The sequence below is a fragment of the Rattus norvegicus genome, chromosome 14 (assembly GCF_021556685.1).
Source record: "Rattus norvegicus strain SHRSP/BbbUtx chromosome 14, alternate assembly SHRSP_T2T, whole genome shotgun sequence".
Classification (NCBI taxonomy): Eukaryota; Metazoa; Chordata; class Mammalia; order Rodentia; family Muridae; genus Rattus; species Rattus norvegicus.
The window spans coordinates 4028609-4048245 of record NC_141547.1 but is presented as its reverse complement, the minus strand read 5'-3'; the positions used below and the strand labels follow the sequence as shown (position 1 = coordinate 4048245).

General features: G+C 49.1%; 1 protein-coding gene across 6 annotated transcripts in view; it reads left to right on the top strand.

Moving 5' to 3' along the window:
* Lrrc8d (leucine rich repeat containing 8 VRAC subunit D) overlaps window positions 1-19637 on the top strand; it is a 104799-nt gene that overhangs the window by 80935 nt on the left and 4227 nt on the right. The window contains 1 exon segment of one of the 6 annotated variants that reach the window (NM_001008338.1): window positions 8720-8893. The exons of the other annotated variants lie outside the window; for them this stretch is intronic. Coding sequence (NP_001008339.2) covers window positions 8890-8893 — 4 coding nt within the window. The 5' untranslated portion in view covers window positions 8720-8889. 6 annotated transcript variants of the gene reach the window in all.

The window sequence follows — 19637 nt, the reverse complement described above, 5'->3', positions numbered from 1 at the left end:
CTTTTACAGGAAAGGTTGGCACTTGTTTTCAGGTTTCCAGCTATTGGTGTTTGGCCTGGTGCTGGACCAGTGGCCACTCTCTGTATCATGGTGGAGCGTGTGGTGGGAGCTGCCTGCTCACCTCTGCTGTGAAACCAGGAGGGAGGAGGACAGAGGCAGAAGCCACAGTGATCCCTTCCTGGGAAGACCTCAGGTGACCCAGCCTTCTTCCTCCAGGCTCAACGCCCAAAGGGTCAGTCCCCTTCCCTCATCCATGTATCTGATGACACGTGCCTTGAGGTGAGGGTGCATTTCAGATCCAAATTAAAGAGCGCGTTTTAGGTTTCTAGACTATCCGCTCTGCCTAGCTCCTGACCAAAGCCATGTCTCACATGATCTGTTGTAAGTGTGTGGCCACCAGGGCCTGAGACAGAGGTCGAGATGTGGGAATTGGTTAGCGTAAGACAACTCCCCTGTAGGTGAGGAGGAAGGCGGAGAGGACCACCAGAGAGCAAGACAGCCATGAAGAGGCTGTGAGATGGGGTCGTGAACTTTGGGATCAGACAGAGACCTTAGAAATCCTGTTGCCTAGGGCTAGTAAGGTGGCTTAGTGGGTGAAAGCAGTGAGACCCAAGCCTTATGACCTGACTTGCGTCCCCAGGAGCCACCTGGTAAAAGTAATGAATTGGCTTGAGCTAGTTGACCTCTGACCTTCACATGCACCTTGAAGCACCTATAAATGAATGTGAACTTGTGCATGCGTGCATGTGCTTGTGTGTACACGTGCATATGTGCACACACACACACAACATAATAAAAATATCTTTAGAAAAAAATATGCGAGTAATGTCTTCATTACCTTATAGAAGGGGGATGGGGATCCACACATCATGAGCCTGGCCCAAGGCCCTGAGCTCTGCACTGAGCAGGGTCTAGAATGCAAGGCTGGGACTCCTGACACAATTTTAAAATTACACGCCCTGGGACTTAGAAAGAAAAAGCCAGAGACTCAAGGGTGTGAGGATGACCAAGCCAGGCATGGGGAGATCAAGTTTTCCAGCCCTGAAGGACGTTCCACAAACAGGAAATTACCGTGTCACATCAATGTCACACTAATGATGGGAATTACCATCGCCACTTAATGAGCACCTACCGTGGACTTGACGTGACGGTAGGCTGGGTGTTTATTGTAAAACGACACGTTCACAGAGCTTCCAGTGAAGATGCTCTTGTTTCCATCTTGTGGGCTTTGTTTTGGATTTTAAGAGGAGGGGGCCGATAGGAGGTGAGGTGACTGCTCCGTTCAGAGTGACCTAGTTTGCCTCTTTCCGCCTTAGCGATCTGTCTTTGGATTTCTGTGGTGGTGTGTTGTCAAGCCCAAGTCACAGACAGAATGGCTGTGCAAACACATCAGAGGTTGGGCTGGGAAGAGGTACCGGACGTAGGGAAGGGACAGCATGAATCCGGCCACCTCTTCTGGCACGGGCAGTAACAAAAAGAATGGCCGTCCAACTTCCACAGCTGTTCCTGAGGAGCATAAAGAACTGTCAAAGGTGGCTGCACTCTGTGGTTCAGGGCCCACCGGCCACTGATATTGGCAGGGGGAAACGTTGGGCTCCTAAGAACCTTCAAACTTTTAGCGTGAGCCAGCGAGTGGCCGTTGATAGAATACAGTCACTGTAGAGAAGTCTGCTGAGACTGTGGAAGGGAGACCATTCCAGACATTAGCAAATCTGAAATGGTTCACAAGAGGGAAGCTAGAAGCATGGCTGACAGACACATAGCTGGAGGACGGGCATTTTGGGGGTCTGGGGTCGTATGCTTGCCTAGCATACAAGAAGCCTTGGGTTTCATTCCAGTGTCAGATTCGTCAGACTGGTGGAGCGTGCCTATAGTCCCAGCATTCCCTCTGGAGGCGAAGGCTGGGGGAGGATCCTTGTTGGCTGCACGGGGAGTTTGGAAGAGTGGAGGGGAGAGAGGATGAGTATGAATTGGGGTTAGGATTCAGCCTCACCAGTGAGAAGCGGAGGGAAGCATCTTGGAATCTCCTCGATATTTCCCAATTCTCACAAGCTCCAAAGAGAACACCTCCCTCCTGTGTGTCAGGAGCTGAGATTGAAGCTGACTCCTGCAGGTCGTTAGCTGTGGGTCACACAACACAGGCAGTAAATGCCTTCAGACCTGGACACCCTCAACCCATGGGTACTGATGGCAGTAACAGGAGCAGGCAGTACAGGGGACAGTAGAGGACGATCTTTGGGGGGGGTGGAGAGAGGGGTGATGGGGTGCTTTCTTCAGACTTCTCTTTCCACTGGGAGGTGTGGTTTTACTTTTGAATTAAGGAGAACAAATCCTAGTGTCTTAGTTAGGGTTTTACTGCTGTGAACAGACACCATGACCAAGGCAACTCTTATAAGGAGGACAGCATTTAATTGGGGCTGGCTTGCATGTTCAGAGGTTCAGCCCGTTATTATCTCGGTGTGAACATGGCAGCCTCCAGGCAGGCATGGCGCAGGAGGAATTGAGAGCTCTACACCTTCATCTGAAGGCTGCTAGCAGAAGACTGGCTTCTAAGCAACTGGGATGAGGGTCTTAAGCCCACACCCACAGTGACCCACCTACTCCAACAAGGCCACACTTTCTAATAGTGCCACTCCCTGGGCCGAGCATATACAAACCATCACACCTAATTCATGTGTAGGTACCTGGGATAAAGAAGAGAGAGGAGATTAAAGGATTTCTGTAGTCAGAAACCTGTGGTCAAAATAACATGTCCGAATGGAGCTTGCTCTGTGTTTAGTATCGGAGGTGAACGTTGAATCCGCAGGGTCCTGTCAAAAGGCTGCGTGTTCTAACAGCTGTGGAGCGACCAGGGCTGGTCCATCAACCATGCAGAGCCCTGGCTGGAGATTCCATGGAGCTCCCGGTTTGTACCGGCAAAAGCACAGTGCTGGTCAGAGCCAACCTTCAGCCGCTGGGGAGGGCCTTTCCTCACCCGTTTCCTTTAAAATCTCTGTCCTGGAAACCAAGACTCTCAAAGATCAGTATCCAAAGCCAGTTCCAGCCCTTCCAAGATGAGGGGTGAAGGCCAGAAGGGCATGGAGAAGCTTTTCCTATACAAACCATCCAGTGCTCTGGCCCGCAACCTAATGCTGAGACCCTTTGGTACGGTTCCTCATGTTGTGGTGACTCCCCCGCTCCTCAGCCATGGAATTACTGCGTTCCCACTTCGCAACTGCAGTGTTGATGCTGTTATGGGTTGTGGTGTGAATAGAGGACCCACCCAGGTTGAGAACACTAATTAAGCATCTAGACTGCTAGGCTGGCTAGTTCTGTGCTCTGTAGATTCCTAGCCCAGTGAGACGCCATGAAAATCCCATGTGGCTTCCAGAGAGGGGACAGTAGGGTGGCAGTGCTGGCCCCTCAACCATAATAGGAGTTAGGAGGCCTGCCTACAGTTCTAGCATGTGGAAGCCACAGACCACAGGAATCCCCAGAGTAAACTGGCTCGCTAGTAAGCTCTGGGTTCAAGCGAGAGAGAACTCAAGTAAGACACCTGATGTAAACTGTGCTCTCATAAGTAAATGCACGTGTGACCCTGAATATTCGTGTACAGTGTGCAGACATGCAAAGCAGTGTGAGAGTGAGGGTGTCCATCTGGTCCCTCTGTTGACGTGTGGCACTGGCCAGCGGTCTGCCACGTTCCCTCCCCTTGGCTGTCTGAGTCCTGGTGTTGGTCCGCTGCACCCCATGCCCTGTGAGCACAAGGGATGTGCTCAGTGGAGAGAGAGCTCCTCCTGGACAACCAGGAAACCCAATTTCAGTTCTTGCTCTGCCCCTCACTGGCAGCTGGGCCTTGTGCCAGCCTTCCTAGTGGGCCATAGCTTCCTATAAATGAAGACCCAGTTCAGGTTGCGTGTGAAGGTCTCTCAGTGTATCCTGATGACTTATCTGCTGGTGTCATTGCTGACCCCCCAGCTGCACTGGCCGCTACCCTACCCTCACTCCCACTGTCTTCCCTACTTCCTGTTCCACTCGGGCCCGTCCTTTTCTTTCATAACAAGCCTCTGTGGGCCTGGAGTGATGCCTTGGTGCTAAGCTGGGTTACCAGATAGATAGACAGAGTAAACATGCGTTGAGGTCACCTGCAAAGCACGGCCACCACCAGAAAATGTTTATAAAAGAATCAGATACTCGGGCGGGTTAGAGCAAAACATCCCAGCTGTTGTCTTATGCTTATTTCGTGGTTCATTGTGTCTTGAGTTTCTGTTTGGAGGAATGCAATATGATCCTCTGGAACACTTGGGCCTCCATTTTCTTTCTCTTTCACCAGGGCCACACAGACTTTGGAGCAAGCCCGCATGGTCACCGGCTTCTCTGTCTCTTCGCTGGCGCCATGTTGGCCTATGTATCCTGAAATCCCCCTGAGCTTATAAATGAGTCGAGGCCCAGGATTAAAAGCACATAAAGATGTGGTGCAGGGGTGCAGAGGAGCAGACCGTGGAAGTGGCCACCGAGGGGCGGAGGCAGAAGCTTTAGTGAGCAAGCCGTGCAGATCTGGATGGCTGGGTACTTGGTTTCTAAGCTTGGAATCCCACGGCCGCGGGTCACTGGGTGCTGCCTGTTCTCAGAGTTGCCGTAAACCAGTGCAACCCAAACTCGGGCATCCTCTTTGTGTGTCATATCCTAGATCCTAGGAGTCTGGCTCCCTTGGTAAACTGCTGTGGCTGCTAAGGAGTGAGCAGGCTGTGGTCCTCAGGGACCAGACTAAAAGGCTGTTTTAAAGAGGGCTCTGTGTCTGACCGTCTAGGGGAACAGTTAGCTTCAACTCACGTAGGTCCTTACTAGTCCCCAGAACATATCTTCACAGCGTAGTTTAGGGTGTGTTAGCGTTGTCAGTCACATACGGTACTTCTGTGCCGGGGACTAAGCACGTGTCTGGATTAGTAGATCTTTACCCACACTATGTCTGCTTTACAGATATGGAAAGACAGGGACAGAGGTGGTGACTAACCTAGCTTAATCTACTCGGCTCACAAATGGCAGATCGAGGATTTGTCCTTGCATGGTATGTTTGTCCCTCCAGCCACTGTGCGAGAGGCAGCCATCACACTCTTCTGATGTCAGAGAAGTGAAAGTGGAGGTGGGGTGTAGACAGCACAGAGAAGGCGGAAGTACCCTTCACGTCATCCCTAACCCGTACATCATCTGGCTCCGGGTGATTTCATTTGGTCCTTGCTGACATTCTACCCAGACCCTATCTGCCGCTCCTGCGGCGACCACGTCTGGGGACCTGGCATGTCAGAGACACCTTAGAATCATGACTTAAATAGAGAGCACTTGTTTTTCGTATTGGAAGACCAGGATGTGCACCTCAGCACACTTCTGTTACAGGATTGATTCTCCCTTCACACCGATGTTACAGAGAACTTACAGGGTTTACACCTGCACCATCCTGACTGTTAGCCTTGAGGGTCAGCTTCTCCCTGTCGCTGCCTTTTGCATATATTGGAGTTTAAAAAAAAAAAAAAACTCATCTTAAAGGAATCGTAGTTTGAAGTGTTAGGTTGTGAAACTGAGGAAGAATTTGTGGAGAGCGTCGTGATGCCCTGTGGGTCTCTCTCTGCTTCAGGAAATAGTGAGCCTTTCTGGCATCCTTCCACGGCACAAAACGTCTGGGAGAAACTTTCCGTGGGATCGGGATCCTGGTTCCATGGAAATGTGTTAAGTCATCGGTGACATTTGAGTTGTTCGCTGTTTAAGAATTCGCTCACTGGAGAAGTGAGCACTTGTGAAGTGAGCGCTGGAGGAGTGTCTTGAGCAATTGAGAGCACTGGTTGGTTTTCCAGAGGACTTGGGTTCAGGCCCCAGCACCCTTGTGACAGCTCACAACTGTAACTTGAGTTCTAAGCAAGTGGATGGCTTCTCCTCACCTCTGCCAGTAGTAGTCATGCATGGGCTACACAGATACACGTGTAGACAAAATACTCATTCACATTGGATGGGTGTGGGGGTGGATGGACGGACGGATGGATGGATGGATGATGGATGGATATAGAAGGATGGATAGATGGATGGACAGATGGAAGGACGGATGGACAGATGATAGGAAGGATTCTTAAGGGGGAAATGTCCAGAATTTCTTAGGCAGGTAGGCAGACAGACAGAATCAATGTCTGTCTTAATGGAGGAAAATGCCCAGAATGTCTTGGATGCTTTTTGACTACCTCCTCAAGAATTTGGTGGAGAGTGCTCAACTGTCCGCTCCCAAATAAGACCAAGCAAATTGTTCAGCTTCCCTTTCACCGTGGTTTTGCACATGTCTTGAATATCCACTCTAGAAAGATAGAAGACAGGGGGTAAGAAACCCAATCCACATTCAGAACCAATGAAGAAGGTAAAGGCTTGGGCTGGTTCTTAGGCCGCCCGCCCCGCCCCCATCCCACCCATCCCCCCCATCCTGCCGCCATTTTAAACACTGGCACTTTCTGTAGACTGTGTGGCCTTAAGTACCCTTTCCCTGGTTCACTGGGACAGCACAACTGGCAGGCTACCAACAGGGAGAGCCACCTATGCCCATCAGGCTGGGTGTGCAGAGGCGGGGAGGGCCTCCATAGCCCTACCTAGTTAGTGAGGAGGGTGGGCAGAGAAGCATCCAGGTGGATTCCTTCAGGGATTGCCCAGGTGAGCCCTGCTAAGTCCCACTCACAGATCAGCCAGGGCTGGGAGCTTGCTTCCTAGTCACAGATCTCTCCTCCCCTGATGTTTTCACTGCCGAGTTCCAAGCCCTTTTAATAATTAATCCCTGTGCGACTAAAACACAAGAGAAAAGATTGCTCTTCATAAAATGCTTGGGCGGGGCTGCTGGGCGTCTGTAGGTGAGCAGGACGCCCTAAAGGTGGATTTTACACTAAATACACGCAGAGTAAGTAGATTGCACAGCAGCCATCAGGCAAGCACACGCTCCTCTCCAGCTGCTAAGAGGCATACAAGTCACCTCGCTGTCATCACCCAAGCCAGTTCATGACGCTGTCGGCATTGCCGACAGCTCAGCTTTGGAAGTCACTGCGTGTAACCACCAGAACCACACAGACACACCCCAACCCCCACCTCCCCTGTTCTTGGCATCTGAGTCCTGTCTCAGGACCGCAGTTTGACCGGACAGGCACTGGTTGGGTATCTGCCTGGGCTCTTGGCTGATGTTCTCAGCCAAACCTTTGGTAGCTGCGTGCCACCCAGGACCAAGGGCTGACTCCCATGAGAAAAACCTGTGTATTGTGCCAGGTTTTGCTACGTGCTGTCCTCAGGTGGGCTCCGGGTTGAGACCAGTCCGTGCACAAGCATCTGTAGCAGGCACTGGGTAAAGGGCTCCCCCCAGTTCAGGGTCACAGCCCCAGCCTGCTGAGTCATCTCGGTTCTGCCTTGCTGGCTAGGACTCCCAAGCCGAATTCAGTTTGCCTTTCCTGCCTGAGTGAGCGTTCTACTGGTCAAACAGCTCTTTTGTGCAGGTCTCTGGGGGTTCGTGTAGACAGGGAGCGGATTTGAGGGGAAGACCTGCTCGGCTGAATTCAGGTTACAAGAAACACCCGGTGGGTAACCTACACCTCTCCAGCCCAACCTGCCAGCATTTGCTCATGCAGAAAGACTGCTGTGACCTGGCATTGAGAACACAAAGTGTTTCAAAAACTTCGTCCTTCTTGGAGGTGCCAGGCTTCCCGTCTGCCACTCTGCTCATGGGCCAGAGAGCCATAACCTTTCTTTTTTTTTTTGGAGCTGGGGACCGAACCCAGGGCCTTGCGCTTCCTAGGCAAGCGCTATCACTGAGCTAAATCCCCAACCCCGAGCCATAACCTTTCTTACCACTTTGGTTCCTAATCACCGGGGATGAGCCTCAAGCAAGAATAAAAACAGAAGGGCAGCCTCTGCTTCAGAACTTGAAAACTAAACACGGCCAAGCCAAAGACATCTTTTACCCCCTTCCCTGTTTGCCTCGGCCTGATGTAACCTCCTCCTTAAATTACGCCGCTTTGTTAGAAAACATTTCTAATCTCCTCCAACACTCCCCAACCCCCCGCCCAGGTGGTTTAGTTTTTTCCAGGTTCTGTCCCAGTGAGCTCACTTATTTCTTCCGAATAGTTGAGTTGTTAGAAGTGACCACGGTGGGATTCGTCCCCACGCACAGGGAGTGATAGGCAAATGGTAACAGCTCTCCAAGGTGAGTCACAAGGCAGCAGTGCACAGAGGTCCTGGGATCTTACATACCGGGAACTGGGAACGGGTTGCTTCTGTCATTCACGTGGACTTGCTCCTTAAAATGTACTAAATTTTTCTTAACGTTATATCATCCACGGGAGCCCGGTGTTTTTTTTTAAACTAAAAATGTTTCGTGAGGAGGCCAGTAAATCCTTAGAGCACCAGCCCCCTGCCCCCACCCAACAAAGGGAAATGGCATGTTGTTTTTGACGCTGTGATTCAGAGAATTTATTTTATAGCCATTTGTCATGTGTCTTGTGTCCAGGGCAGCCAGAAACAGATACTAAATATGCAGAGACCAGTAAGACACGCTTTTTCCTCTGAAATGGCTCAGTTCGTTGAATGAACAGCAGTTAGAGCCTAGTGCGTTCACGTTAATGAACTGCGGGCGATGAAGTGTGGAAACTCAGAGGCGGCCCTGTTAACTCAGCCGTGCAGTGGGACAGAAGGCTTTGCTAAGACACATTGGGAGTTACAGTTTGAGCCCACGAAGGTGACTGCAGGTCCGTCCCTATTCAGGCATCGTCTCCCACATGAGGGATCTAAGGCTCGGAGACATTAGGTGACCTTGCCTTAGACCCGGCAGCAGTCTATGTAGACTCACAGCAAGAATTATGCTGGGACTCTCCTCCTCCTGCTGGAAATTGAGCTTGGATCATGGGTAGGTTTACCCTGTAAGAGTCATGGGGACACAGGTCAGCCTGCGTTGTTGTGGGCTACTGTACAAAGGACGTTGGTTGGCTTTTGGCTTTTAAAAGTCTCCTTCCTGTACATGGACGACATGCATTGTCTAACATTTAATTACAAAGGGCAGGACACTCAAGACACCTTGGGACTGGGTTCGTGTGTGACTCTCGGGGAGTCTGAGGACACCAGGCACACCAGACCGTCCGTCATGTAGTATAATTAAACACAGGACAGAAAGACTGAAGGAGTCATTTTCATCTGTTTTGCTGAGCTGTGTTCACTACAGACTTACTGATTTGCATCGGATCACTCAGGGTTGAGCACTGTCCTCGACTAACATCTACTTACGACTGTGTCACCACTGTGCTGGTTAAAAGCGGGCTGGCGTGGCTGCCTGGCTTCACACGTCTGTACAAAGTCTTGGTGTACATGTATTCTATCAAGTTTGTCCACCAAACATTTGGGAATTTATTTACTTATGATTTTGTTGGTTTGTTTGAGATAGAGTCTGACTATGTAGCCCAGGTTGGCCTGGAAACAACTCTTTGGCTTCTGTGTTGTTGGCCTGTGTTTTTGTGGGGCTACTGTAGAGCAGGCTGACCTCAAACTCAGGGGCATTCTTCCAGTGTGTGTCTCATGAGTACTGAATTACAGGCTTTCCTGCATACCTGGTTTTATATTATTGTTTTGTCTTTGAGATAGCGTCTCTCCCTGTGTAGCCAAGATCGCTTTTCAGATCATGGTCCTGCTGCCTCAGCTTCCCGAGTGCTGGAATTAAATGTGTGCACAACTGCACATAACTTGCAAATGTATCTTATTCTGTCACCGTGCCTTCTGATTTGTGGCACTGGGTGGATTAGTCTAATGCCCTGACCAAGAAACGTGTAAATTATGATGAATCATAGCTTGAATTAATTTGCTTCATTTCCTGTGGACATATTTATATAAAGCATTAAGAATAACCTTTTGAATAAAAAATATGTTATTTCAAAAATATTAATAAGAGTATGATAAATGCACACACACACTTCTTTATTCTTTTAGAATTCTGATAAGTTCTTTCTCAGCAGTGGGTTTCAGTGATGGATTTTGATTTTGAACCTAAGTATTATTGACTAAGGAAAAAAAAACCAAAAAACAAAACCACAGGCCCCTGGAGTCAGGAAGTGTTGATTTTGGTTTAAGGCCAATGGGTGAGTGATGTTTAATACATTAAATATTAAATACAGAATCCTTTGGTGTGTTGAGTGCTGCTAACGCTGCCAATTAAAACATCCAGTTTGATTTATAGAAGTTTAATTTGATCTGGATACAACCTGTTTCATCTGACAATTACCATACCATCATGACGTTTTGATAACAATCCAAATAACTCTCATTGAGAGAAAAATGGAAATGACCTAATCTCTGTCAGAGAGATGGCTTCTCCGGCAGAGAACCTGGGTTCAGACCCCAGCATGCACATGATATCTTACATTAGCCCGATGCTCACATGACCTCTTGCTGGCCTCTGCACACGCGTGATACCATACATGCATACAGGCAAAGCTCTCAGACACAGCAGAAAAAAACTAATGAAAATAATTTTGCTTAACTGCCTAGACTTTGGTTGGGTGGCCACACTTGCCTCTTCAGTAGTAAGAAGGATGATTTCATTTTGAAGTATTGTAAACCAGATTTTAACGATAATGTAGAGTTTCGGTGGGTTCAGAAAAGTATCTCCCCCCTTTGTTTTTGCTTTTCTGTAATTCCAGAATATTCAGATTTCCTGCGGTGTCGATTTAAAAACATCTTTTTCTAAAATATGATTTTTTAAAAAAATTCTACTACCTTGAGCCTCTCTTCACACGTACTCCATATTTACAACTGGGAAAGAGTTTTCTTCAGTGTATATGAAGCCTGGGACCTGACGCCATCACCAACTAAACAAACCATCTGTCTCTTCTAAAATAATAAAATAACATCACCAACTAAACAAACCATCTGTCTCTTCTAAAATAATAAAATACGGGGCCTTAGCTAGGGCACAGCCTTAAAACTTAAAGGCATGCTTTGTGAATAGCAAGCAAAGAAGTAGTAATTTTAACTATTTTTTCATGTGTGTGTGTGTGTTTTAAAAGGATCTCTTGATAGGAAAACTCGAGCTCTTTCTGTAGTTGAAGATTTCCTTGAATACCTGGTCCTCCTGTCCTGTCTGTCTGTTGTTGTACCCACTTCCTTCCTCCCCCCTCCCTCCTCTTCCTTCTCCCTCCTCCTCCTCCTCCTCCTCCTCCTCCTCCTCCTCCTCCTCCTCCTCCTCCTCCTCCTCCTCCTTCTTCTCTCTCTCTCTCTCTCTCTCTCTCTCTCTCTCTCTCTCTCTCTCTCTCTCTCTCTCGGGTTACAAGGATGCATCACCTAATTCTTTTTTTTTTTTCTGCCAAGAATCAAACGGGGGTCCTGGACACACTAGGCCAGCACTCGGCCACATTACTCTACTGAGCCACATCCCCAGTCAGAACACAGAAGAGTAGCACAGTTCCTGCCCCACCAGTGCTTTGCAGTCACAGCTCTCCAGTCAAGTCTGTGCGGAGGCCGGGTCTGGGTGCTCCTCTGAACACATCCCATCTTCATATTGACCCTTTGAGGCAGGGGACCATTACTGCTGTGATTATGATCACGGTCAGGCTTCTTACCATTCCACAGTCGTGGGAACAGCAGCAGAGAGAGACCAGGCGGCCACATCCACTCAGCTCGCAGTTGCAGTCACCCGTTCAGGTTCCGTCGTTTAGCCCCATAACTGGGGCATGTTGGGTAAACCCGGCCCCACTTCCATGTGCTTTTCACGTGGTACGTGTGCTGTTTCCGGTGGGTTATTCCCTGTTTACAAGCAGGCGAGCAGTAGGACCTTCTCTTTAAGGCTGAATTTTAGCCTGAGACCAACATGCATGTAGCCTGGTTCCCTTCTTTTCCCTGTTTACAAATTAAAGTAATTCTTCCCTAAGTTCCCCAGATAGAGTTAGTCATTTCCTGTCCTGAGTCCCATGGTGTTTTCCTCAGACTCCATATTTTGAGTAAGTACTGTTTTGTAATTAATTTGTTTATATGTCATGTCTTTCCATCCCCCTCCCTTACCTCCAGTCGAGTTCTTCAAGAGCTGGAACCAGGTCTCATCTATTTTTGTCTGACACCAGCCTGGTGCTGGTGACAGGTAGATGAATCATGTTGCCCAAGAAGTGAAGGGACTTGCCCAGAGTATAGGCCTGGAGTATAAGGACTTTCATAATTCACCATCTCAAACTTGGCACTTGTGTCCTGCCAGATGCATTTCAGATGGCTTGAAGTTGTGTGGGTGTGTGTGGATGTGTGTGTGTGTGTGTGTGTGTGTGTGTGTGTGTGTGTGTGTGCCTGCCTGTGTTGGCCTGCCTACACAGCTGTGTATGTTTATGTGTGTGCACGCCTGCCTGTGTACCTGTATGTTTGTGTGTGGGGGGTGCATGTATGTGAGTGTGCATGCCTGCCTGTGTGCATGGGTATGTGCGAAACCAGAGAGAGATACTAAGTGTCCTGCTCTGTTGTTCTCTCTCTTACTACTTCTTTTTTTTTCTTTTTTTCTTTTTTTCTTTTTTTCTTTTTTTTTCGGAGCTGGGGACCGAACCCAGGACCTTGCGCTTGCTAGGCAAGCGCTCTACCACTGAGTTAAATCCCCAACCCCTCTCTCTTACTTTCTTAAATGGGGTCCATCACTGAATCTCCAGCTAGGTTTGTGTAGCAAGCCCCAAGGAACCCCATCTTTAATCTGTCCCACTGGGATTGCAATCTCGTCTGGCATCAGACCCAGTGTTTTACATGGGTGCTGAGGAAATTGACTTTAGATCCCTTCTTACAAGCAGTTTTATTTGCTGGATCGCCTCCCCAGCCTCTGACTCGAACTCTTGCTGAGGACTTGGGACACAGTTTGTCCACGGTGATGATGGTGGTGCCAATGGTGGTAATGGTGGAGAGGAAAAGGAGGATGGTGATGACAACGACGATGGTGATGGTGGTGGTGATGCTACCCCGTTACCCCTGTCCTATGTGCCGTTTGTGGAAGTATTGAAACTACAAAGCCCCTGTCTATAAAGAGTACACAGCACCGTAACTGTTATTGCAGTGTGACTTTAAGAGTATCTCACGGTCGTTGTCTCACTCACTCTCTGAAGTGGGTGACCTCACTGCCATTTCACAGAGGGGAGAACTGAGGTTCCGCGAGATGGAGATCCTGGGTGTCGGCAAAGAGCCTGAAACCCACCCAGCTCCTCCATTTCTTTCCAGCTGACGCACGGGGACCAGGCTTCCGTGTGTTCCAGGCTATGTCTGAAGCCTGGCTCCCGACGCCTCCAGAGTGAGCGGAAGGCAGACGTCTGAGCCAGGGAAGAAGCTCTTCTGGGGCCACCATCTGTTGTTGCTCTGGCACCCAAGGGTGGGGGGAATATATAGACCCTGCCGCAGGGGCTAGCCTGGGCATTGCTTTTGCCTCTCCTTGGCGACTCTCAGGAAACGAAGGCTGCTGCATCCAGCGTCCGGCTGCTGCTTCCTGTTCTGTAATTCCAGAGACCCTTCTTTCTTGCAAAAGCATCAAATGCTTTTATTTTTAAACCAATGGAAAAATACTATCAACCCGTTCCTTAGGGAACTTCCTTAAAAATTGGATGTGCTTGTCTGCGTTTTATAAGGATATGCGAGAGAACCTGCCATATCGCTGCCTGGATGGCCAGGCCGGCTCAGTGTCTGCTTTTCCACAGCAGAAAGAAAAGCAATTAAGACAGATCTGATGGGGCAGGAAGCTTGCTGAGGTCGATGACAGCATTCAGGGGAGGCCTGTAATTTACATCTGTGGCTTACTGCCTCCTGCCATGCTTGTGCAAACTCAGGCCTGCTTTTCCTTCTGCCGGTGATTGTGACTTTAGCGAATAGAGACCTGAGTCATTTAGGCAGTGCCGACTCCTCACGTAACCCGGACAGAAGGGAGCTATTGGGCCGGGGTAACTAGACGCAGCTTGGTAAAGGGTCGCTTGCATAACCAATGGCTGTGTGACCCATGGCTCCATAGCTAAAAGCAACAGGTAGAAATATTTTCTCTAATACCTCATTTTCTTTTCCATTCCCTAAGCAGCGGAGAACGCGTAGGGTTCTCATGGTTCATCTTTGGAGAAACACTAATTTAGGAAATGTTATTTTGCAAAGCAGACTTAAAAGAAGGTCCTGAGTATGCCAAGGTCTAAATGAGAATCTTGGCTCTGATTTTAGCCCTTAGAGGTTGAGGGGGGTGGTTGAGGGGGGTGTCTAACAATTTAAGATTATCCCGTGAAGATTCTGTGCACTCCCTCATTCACACACACACACACACACACACACACACACACACACACACACACACCCCACTATGACCAAGGAAATACAGAGTCAATTCAGCGACTTGGGTCGCTGACACTTTCCTTAGGAAGGATAAACATTTCTTTTCGTGCATTCTTCCTTCCAGTGAGATCAAACTTGAGTTCTCTGGATGTTTAGCCTTCCTAGAGAGTTTGGGTTGGTGGGAGAGTCTGACCCTGTTTGCATTATAAGACATTCACAGAGCAGTTCATTCGTGTTTGTGTGTTTGTGTGTGTGTGTGTGTGTGTGTGTGTGTGTGTGTGTGTGTGTGTGTGTGTGTGTATTTGTGGGAGGGGTATGATTACCTGGAATTACAATGCACTCCTGTTGGACTACAAAATGGGACCCTTTAAAGTTTTACTATTGGATGAGTAAGATGGTGGTTGGTAAAGTTAATGTTTGCCCAGGGAGTAAAGGGAAAACAAACACTGTGAAGGGAACTTTCACAAGGATAGAAATTCCCTCATCTTTTCCCTTTTGTAAAGGTGTGGAGATTAAACAAACTGTGTGCATGTGTACGCGTGCGCACACACCTGCTCACATGTGTGAAGATTAAACAAACCGTGTGTGTCTGTATGTTTGTGTGTATGCACCTGTGTGTTCATGCATGTGTGTGTCTGTGTGTGCACGCTCCTACTCAGAATGTGTTTGTGTATATAATTTGATGCTTCTGCCCTTTCTCAGCCACTGTCAGCTTCTCTCACCTAATGCCTTTTCTGGCATAAATGTGTACTCTGCCAGATCTCCTTCACTCCATGCTGCAGCCCAAGCCGGGCTTTTCCATCCTGGCAAGCTGAAAGAGGCAAACGTCAAGTGTCTGCCTGGGCCTGACCCACTCGAGCCAGGTTTTCTTTGTTGCAGAGCCTCGCTGTGTAGCTTGCTCTCAGCTTACCTTGCTCTCAGCGGGCTCTCACCTGCAGATGCTGCTATTTCCTTTACCCCTCCCCACTACTGTGTGGGAATCCCTGTGCTGGGGTCCATGCTGACCCCCTTCCTCGAGCCTCTCTGCCCGCCTCCCATCGCCCTCCTTTGCCCAGCTCTGCCATGTCGACGCTGGATGCTGGTGCTTCTGGGTCTGCTCTGGCCTGTGTCTCCCTGAGTGGTCTCGTCTGGCACATGCTGATGAATTTGTGGGTCTGCCCCTGGTCTTCATTTTGATAGTCACGTTAGCCCCACCCAAACCTAGCTGTGCTTTAGTGTGTTAGTCGATCCAAGCTGTCCAACCTGAAAAATTAAAGTTATCCATCCTCCTGTCTCCAGCCTTTTCCCTCCAGTCTTTTTCCTCTTGTAAGACACACAGTTGTACCTCACTGTCCCACCCAGATACCGTCCAAGGGTTCCTCGTTGCCTCCTCCTAAATTCAGTATAACAGGGTTTCCAGATATCCCTGTATCTTAATTTCCCAGAAGTTTCCCCCACCACTCTCTGGGGGTCTGAGGAACTACAGCAAACCAGTCTGCTCTCGAATGTTCTGAAACCCATCTCTTCTTTGTCCTGGTTCCCATCAGATGAGGTCTTTATGAGGCCAGGCCCCCTCCTTTTTCCAAGACGGCCCTCATTATTGGATGTTTTATTGCTGTAGCCTGAGTTGAGTCATCGCCTCAACTGTCCAGTGTATTTTGCCTCTCACGGTTTACTGTTAACTTTGTTACAGTTATAACCATACTCTGTTTATTTTAATGTGAGTTTTATGGTATGTTAATTTGCTCTTCTGGCCTGCCAGTTGTTCATGTAAATTCCTATTCTGTATTTTCCACTCTTTAAGACCTTGGATGGTGTTAGAGAAAATACTTGCCCTGTAGATAAGAATACCAGTCTGTCACATATTTTTTTTTTTTTTTTTTTTTTTTTTTTGGAGCTGGGGACCGAACCCAGGGCCTTGCGCTTGCTAGGCAAGCGCTCTACCACTGAGCTAAATCCCCAACCCCTCTTTTTTTAGTTAATTATGCAGGGTGTTAGGCGCCTATCACAGAGAGACCCCATAAAGGAAGGTTTGAGGAAGTGAGTCGTTTATTTCTTTTCCAAGGGGCAGGAAAAGGGAAGGCCTAGGTGCCCTAGAAGACAGCCAGGCCACGTGCTCTCCATGTTACAGTTAGTGTACGTGGTGAGGAGAAGAGCTGAAGCCAGCATGCTCTACCCTGCTGTGAGTTCTAGCCCAGCTAGAGCTTCTGGGCTGGGCCGGACTCTGCCATGTTGTCAGTTCTGGCTCAGCTAGAGGAGGAATGAGTAAGTGGACAACTGAGTGAATCCTCGATGCCAATATTGCCTGCACAATGTTTAAATGAACTTGGCAGAAGCTTCAGCCGAGTGGGGACCATCTGGGCTCCGTGGCTCCTTGTATTGGTTCATCGTGAAAAGCGGACTTAGCACAGAGTGTGCATAGGATTCTTCAGGTAAAATGGTTCTCCTCATGGCCGACACCAGCACAGCTAGGTTGTGTTGGGTGCTCAAGACGCACCAGGCGTGTGCACAGCACGTTGATACCGTGCTCTGCTTTACTGACTGCAGTAAAATGTGTGGACAGAGGGAAACATTAACTACTAACCCAGCAGCTCCCCTCATTCAGAGTTCCCGTCCCACTGCCTGTGTGGAGGTTAGAAAACCCCATGCAGGGCAAGAAGGAAGCCAGAGGCAGGAGGCTGCCTCCTGGAGGCCCCTTCCTGGCCTTTGGTGTGGTGTCACCCTTGACGTGCTAAGTCTGTTGGCTTCTGGCCCAGAGATTATGGGCTTACCACTCTGTTAGGAGTCAGGACCTGTTCTCTTCTCCTGAGCACACGACTGCGCTTGCCTCTGTGGTTTCCCAAGCTGCCTGCAGTTGGCCCGCTGCAGTGAGTTAGCTTCAGAATAACCTGCTACGAAGGTCTCTAACAGACTGTCCATTTGGACGTTGAAAAATACCTGTCAACGCCGATCATTTCCACCTTGATGTAATTACTAGTGACCTTTTCTTGCTGGCGGTATTGGTTTGGGTCCAGTGTCTAATGAGCCTGCTGTTGGATGTCCGATGTCCGTGTGGGTCGTTCCGCACACCAGCCCATATTAAATGCCCATCCTGGGCTGTGCCCTGGGGACATGCAGATAAAAAGAAGCTACCTGCTAGGAGAGGAACCCAAGCTAATTGGAGGGAGTCAGCAGGGCACCACCGAGGGCCAGTGTCTGCTCTGTGTTCATTTTGGTCCCAGTGGTTAGGTTTCCTAACACACCACAGGAGCCTTTTTAACTTAATAAATCCCTCTGGGTAGAGCAGAATTTGTATCCCCTATCTGTCTTTCTGTAACCTGCCTTTGAGTTGTTAAGGGCCAACAGGATACGTATCTGGCTGAAAGATACTTTCAGATTGCTTTCTAGCAGTCTCCCACACCTAGAGATAAGGGTTGGGAGGCTCAAGGGTCAGCGTCTGGGCAGAGGTCCTTTGATGAATGAGCAGAGAGGCTTCCTGCTTCGAAGAGAGGTGCGAGAGAACTCTGGGAACCTCTGGGACTGCAGAACTGTGCTCCACCCACCAATCCCCCAGCTTCAGACACAAACTCTGTTTTACCTCTGTACACACTCAAGGTGAGGGAACATATGGAGAAAGCAGGAACTCGGGACTCGGATGCCTGGCTCACAAGTCAAAGGAAGGGATGTAAAAATGTTTGCAAAGCTTCCTGCCAGGGCCCCTTAGATGCTTTTTGGGTGTGGTGGTACACACGTGTCATCCTGGCATTTGGGGAGGTGGAAGCAGGAGAGTAAGGAGTTCAAGGCCAGTCTGGACTTTATGAGATCCCGTCCCACCATCCTTGCAAACCAAAAAGGAAAGGAGAGAGAGAGGCAGGGGAGGGAGGGAGGGAAGGTAAATTAGACTGTACTGTAACCTGGATGAAGTTAGGCTTATGAAGGCTTGCTCAAACTCCTGGCTTTAGTTAGTGGCATCCTTCCCCGGACTCTTTGTTAAGAGAGCCATTGACCCTGGATGTTTCCAATAGGACATCTTCTCAGTAAGGAGACTTTTTCTCTCTCAGTATGTACGAGTGTTTGGCTCGGTCATGGTACTCTGTCGCAGCAGTAGGAAAGTAACTAAGGGAACCCACAAAACTCTAAACTCGAAATCAGTTCGTTTTCAGAAACACGTTCTGTACAAACTCAGAGTCCACAGCCTGTGTGACTGGTCTAAGACAGTGCTTGGCATCTGGCAGGAAGATGGCAAGTCTACTGGTCCTGCTCCTGTGTTCTTTCAGGAGTCAGGGTAGGCCATGGTGGACCCTGAGGTGAGTAAGGAGATCAGATTAGAAGCCACTACTATTAGTATGCATGTGAGGGCCAGGGCAAGCAAGGCTATATTTCAGCAGAAAGAGGATGGGGACATGTCACAAATGTTGGGCATCACCCTTGGCAGTGGCAGGGCAGGAACTGCTGGAGGTCGTGTCTGTCTGAGCATGGAGTTGATGCTGGTCTTAGTTTGGCCTTATCATTCTTGCCAGAGAGGATGGCGGCTGGTGTGAAGTCACGGTGTGCTGGCGGCTGGTGTGAAGTCACCGTGTGCTGTTGGCAAGTCCCCTGCTGCTACCTTTCAGGCTTTCTGCTTTCTTTGTCTACTGAGAAAAAGACCTGTCTCCTGTCTCTCTTGGCACCGAATGAAGCCAGTTCCTGGGACAAGATGCTTGAAGGCCAGTCTAGACTGAAGGTTTGACCACTCTGAAACAGCGCCATAAAAACCCCATGGCTTCTTGTATGCGGCGGCCATTTTCTTCTTCCATGCCGAGGCCTGTCCTGGACTTTTATTCTCACAGTCACAAGTTGCTCCGCAGGGTGGTTCAGCTTTAACAGCTGTCCCCCCACCCCATACTATACAGATGTAGTTAATGGTGTTCCTGGAATCTTTATACTTTGAAGGTGATGATTAAAACCTCATGCATTATTTTGTCCAAGCGCCTGCTACGCCAGGTATTGATGTGCAGAACAAGGAAAGGAAAGGACTGCAGTCCTGGCCCTTGCTGGAACGGTAATGTGGACGGGCTCAAGACAAGCAAAGAGCGAGAGTGGAGCAGTGTTGAACAGAGGTCTGTGGCCTGCAGGAGCGCATCTGAGGCACGAACTTACGGAGAAAAAGGAGACAGAAGCCTGGCAGCTGAGCGACTGGAGGAAGAGTTCCAGGAAGAGAACTGCAGGGAGGGAACAGCTAAGTGGATATTACCTCAGTGTATTGGGACAGACAGACCGCAGGGTGTCAAGGCAGTGATGGAGGTATTAAAGACAAGTCTCAGGCGCTCTCAGGACAGTGGCCAAGATTCAGTCCTCGATCCTCAGTCCTCAAACCCAGACCTGAGCTTGAGTTGTCTCTGTCACTC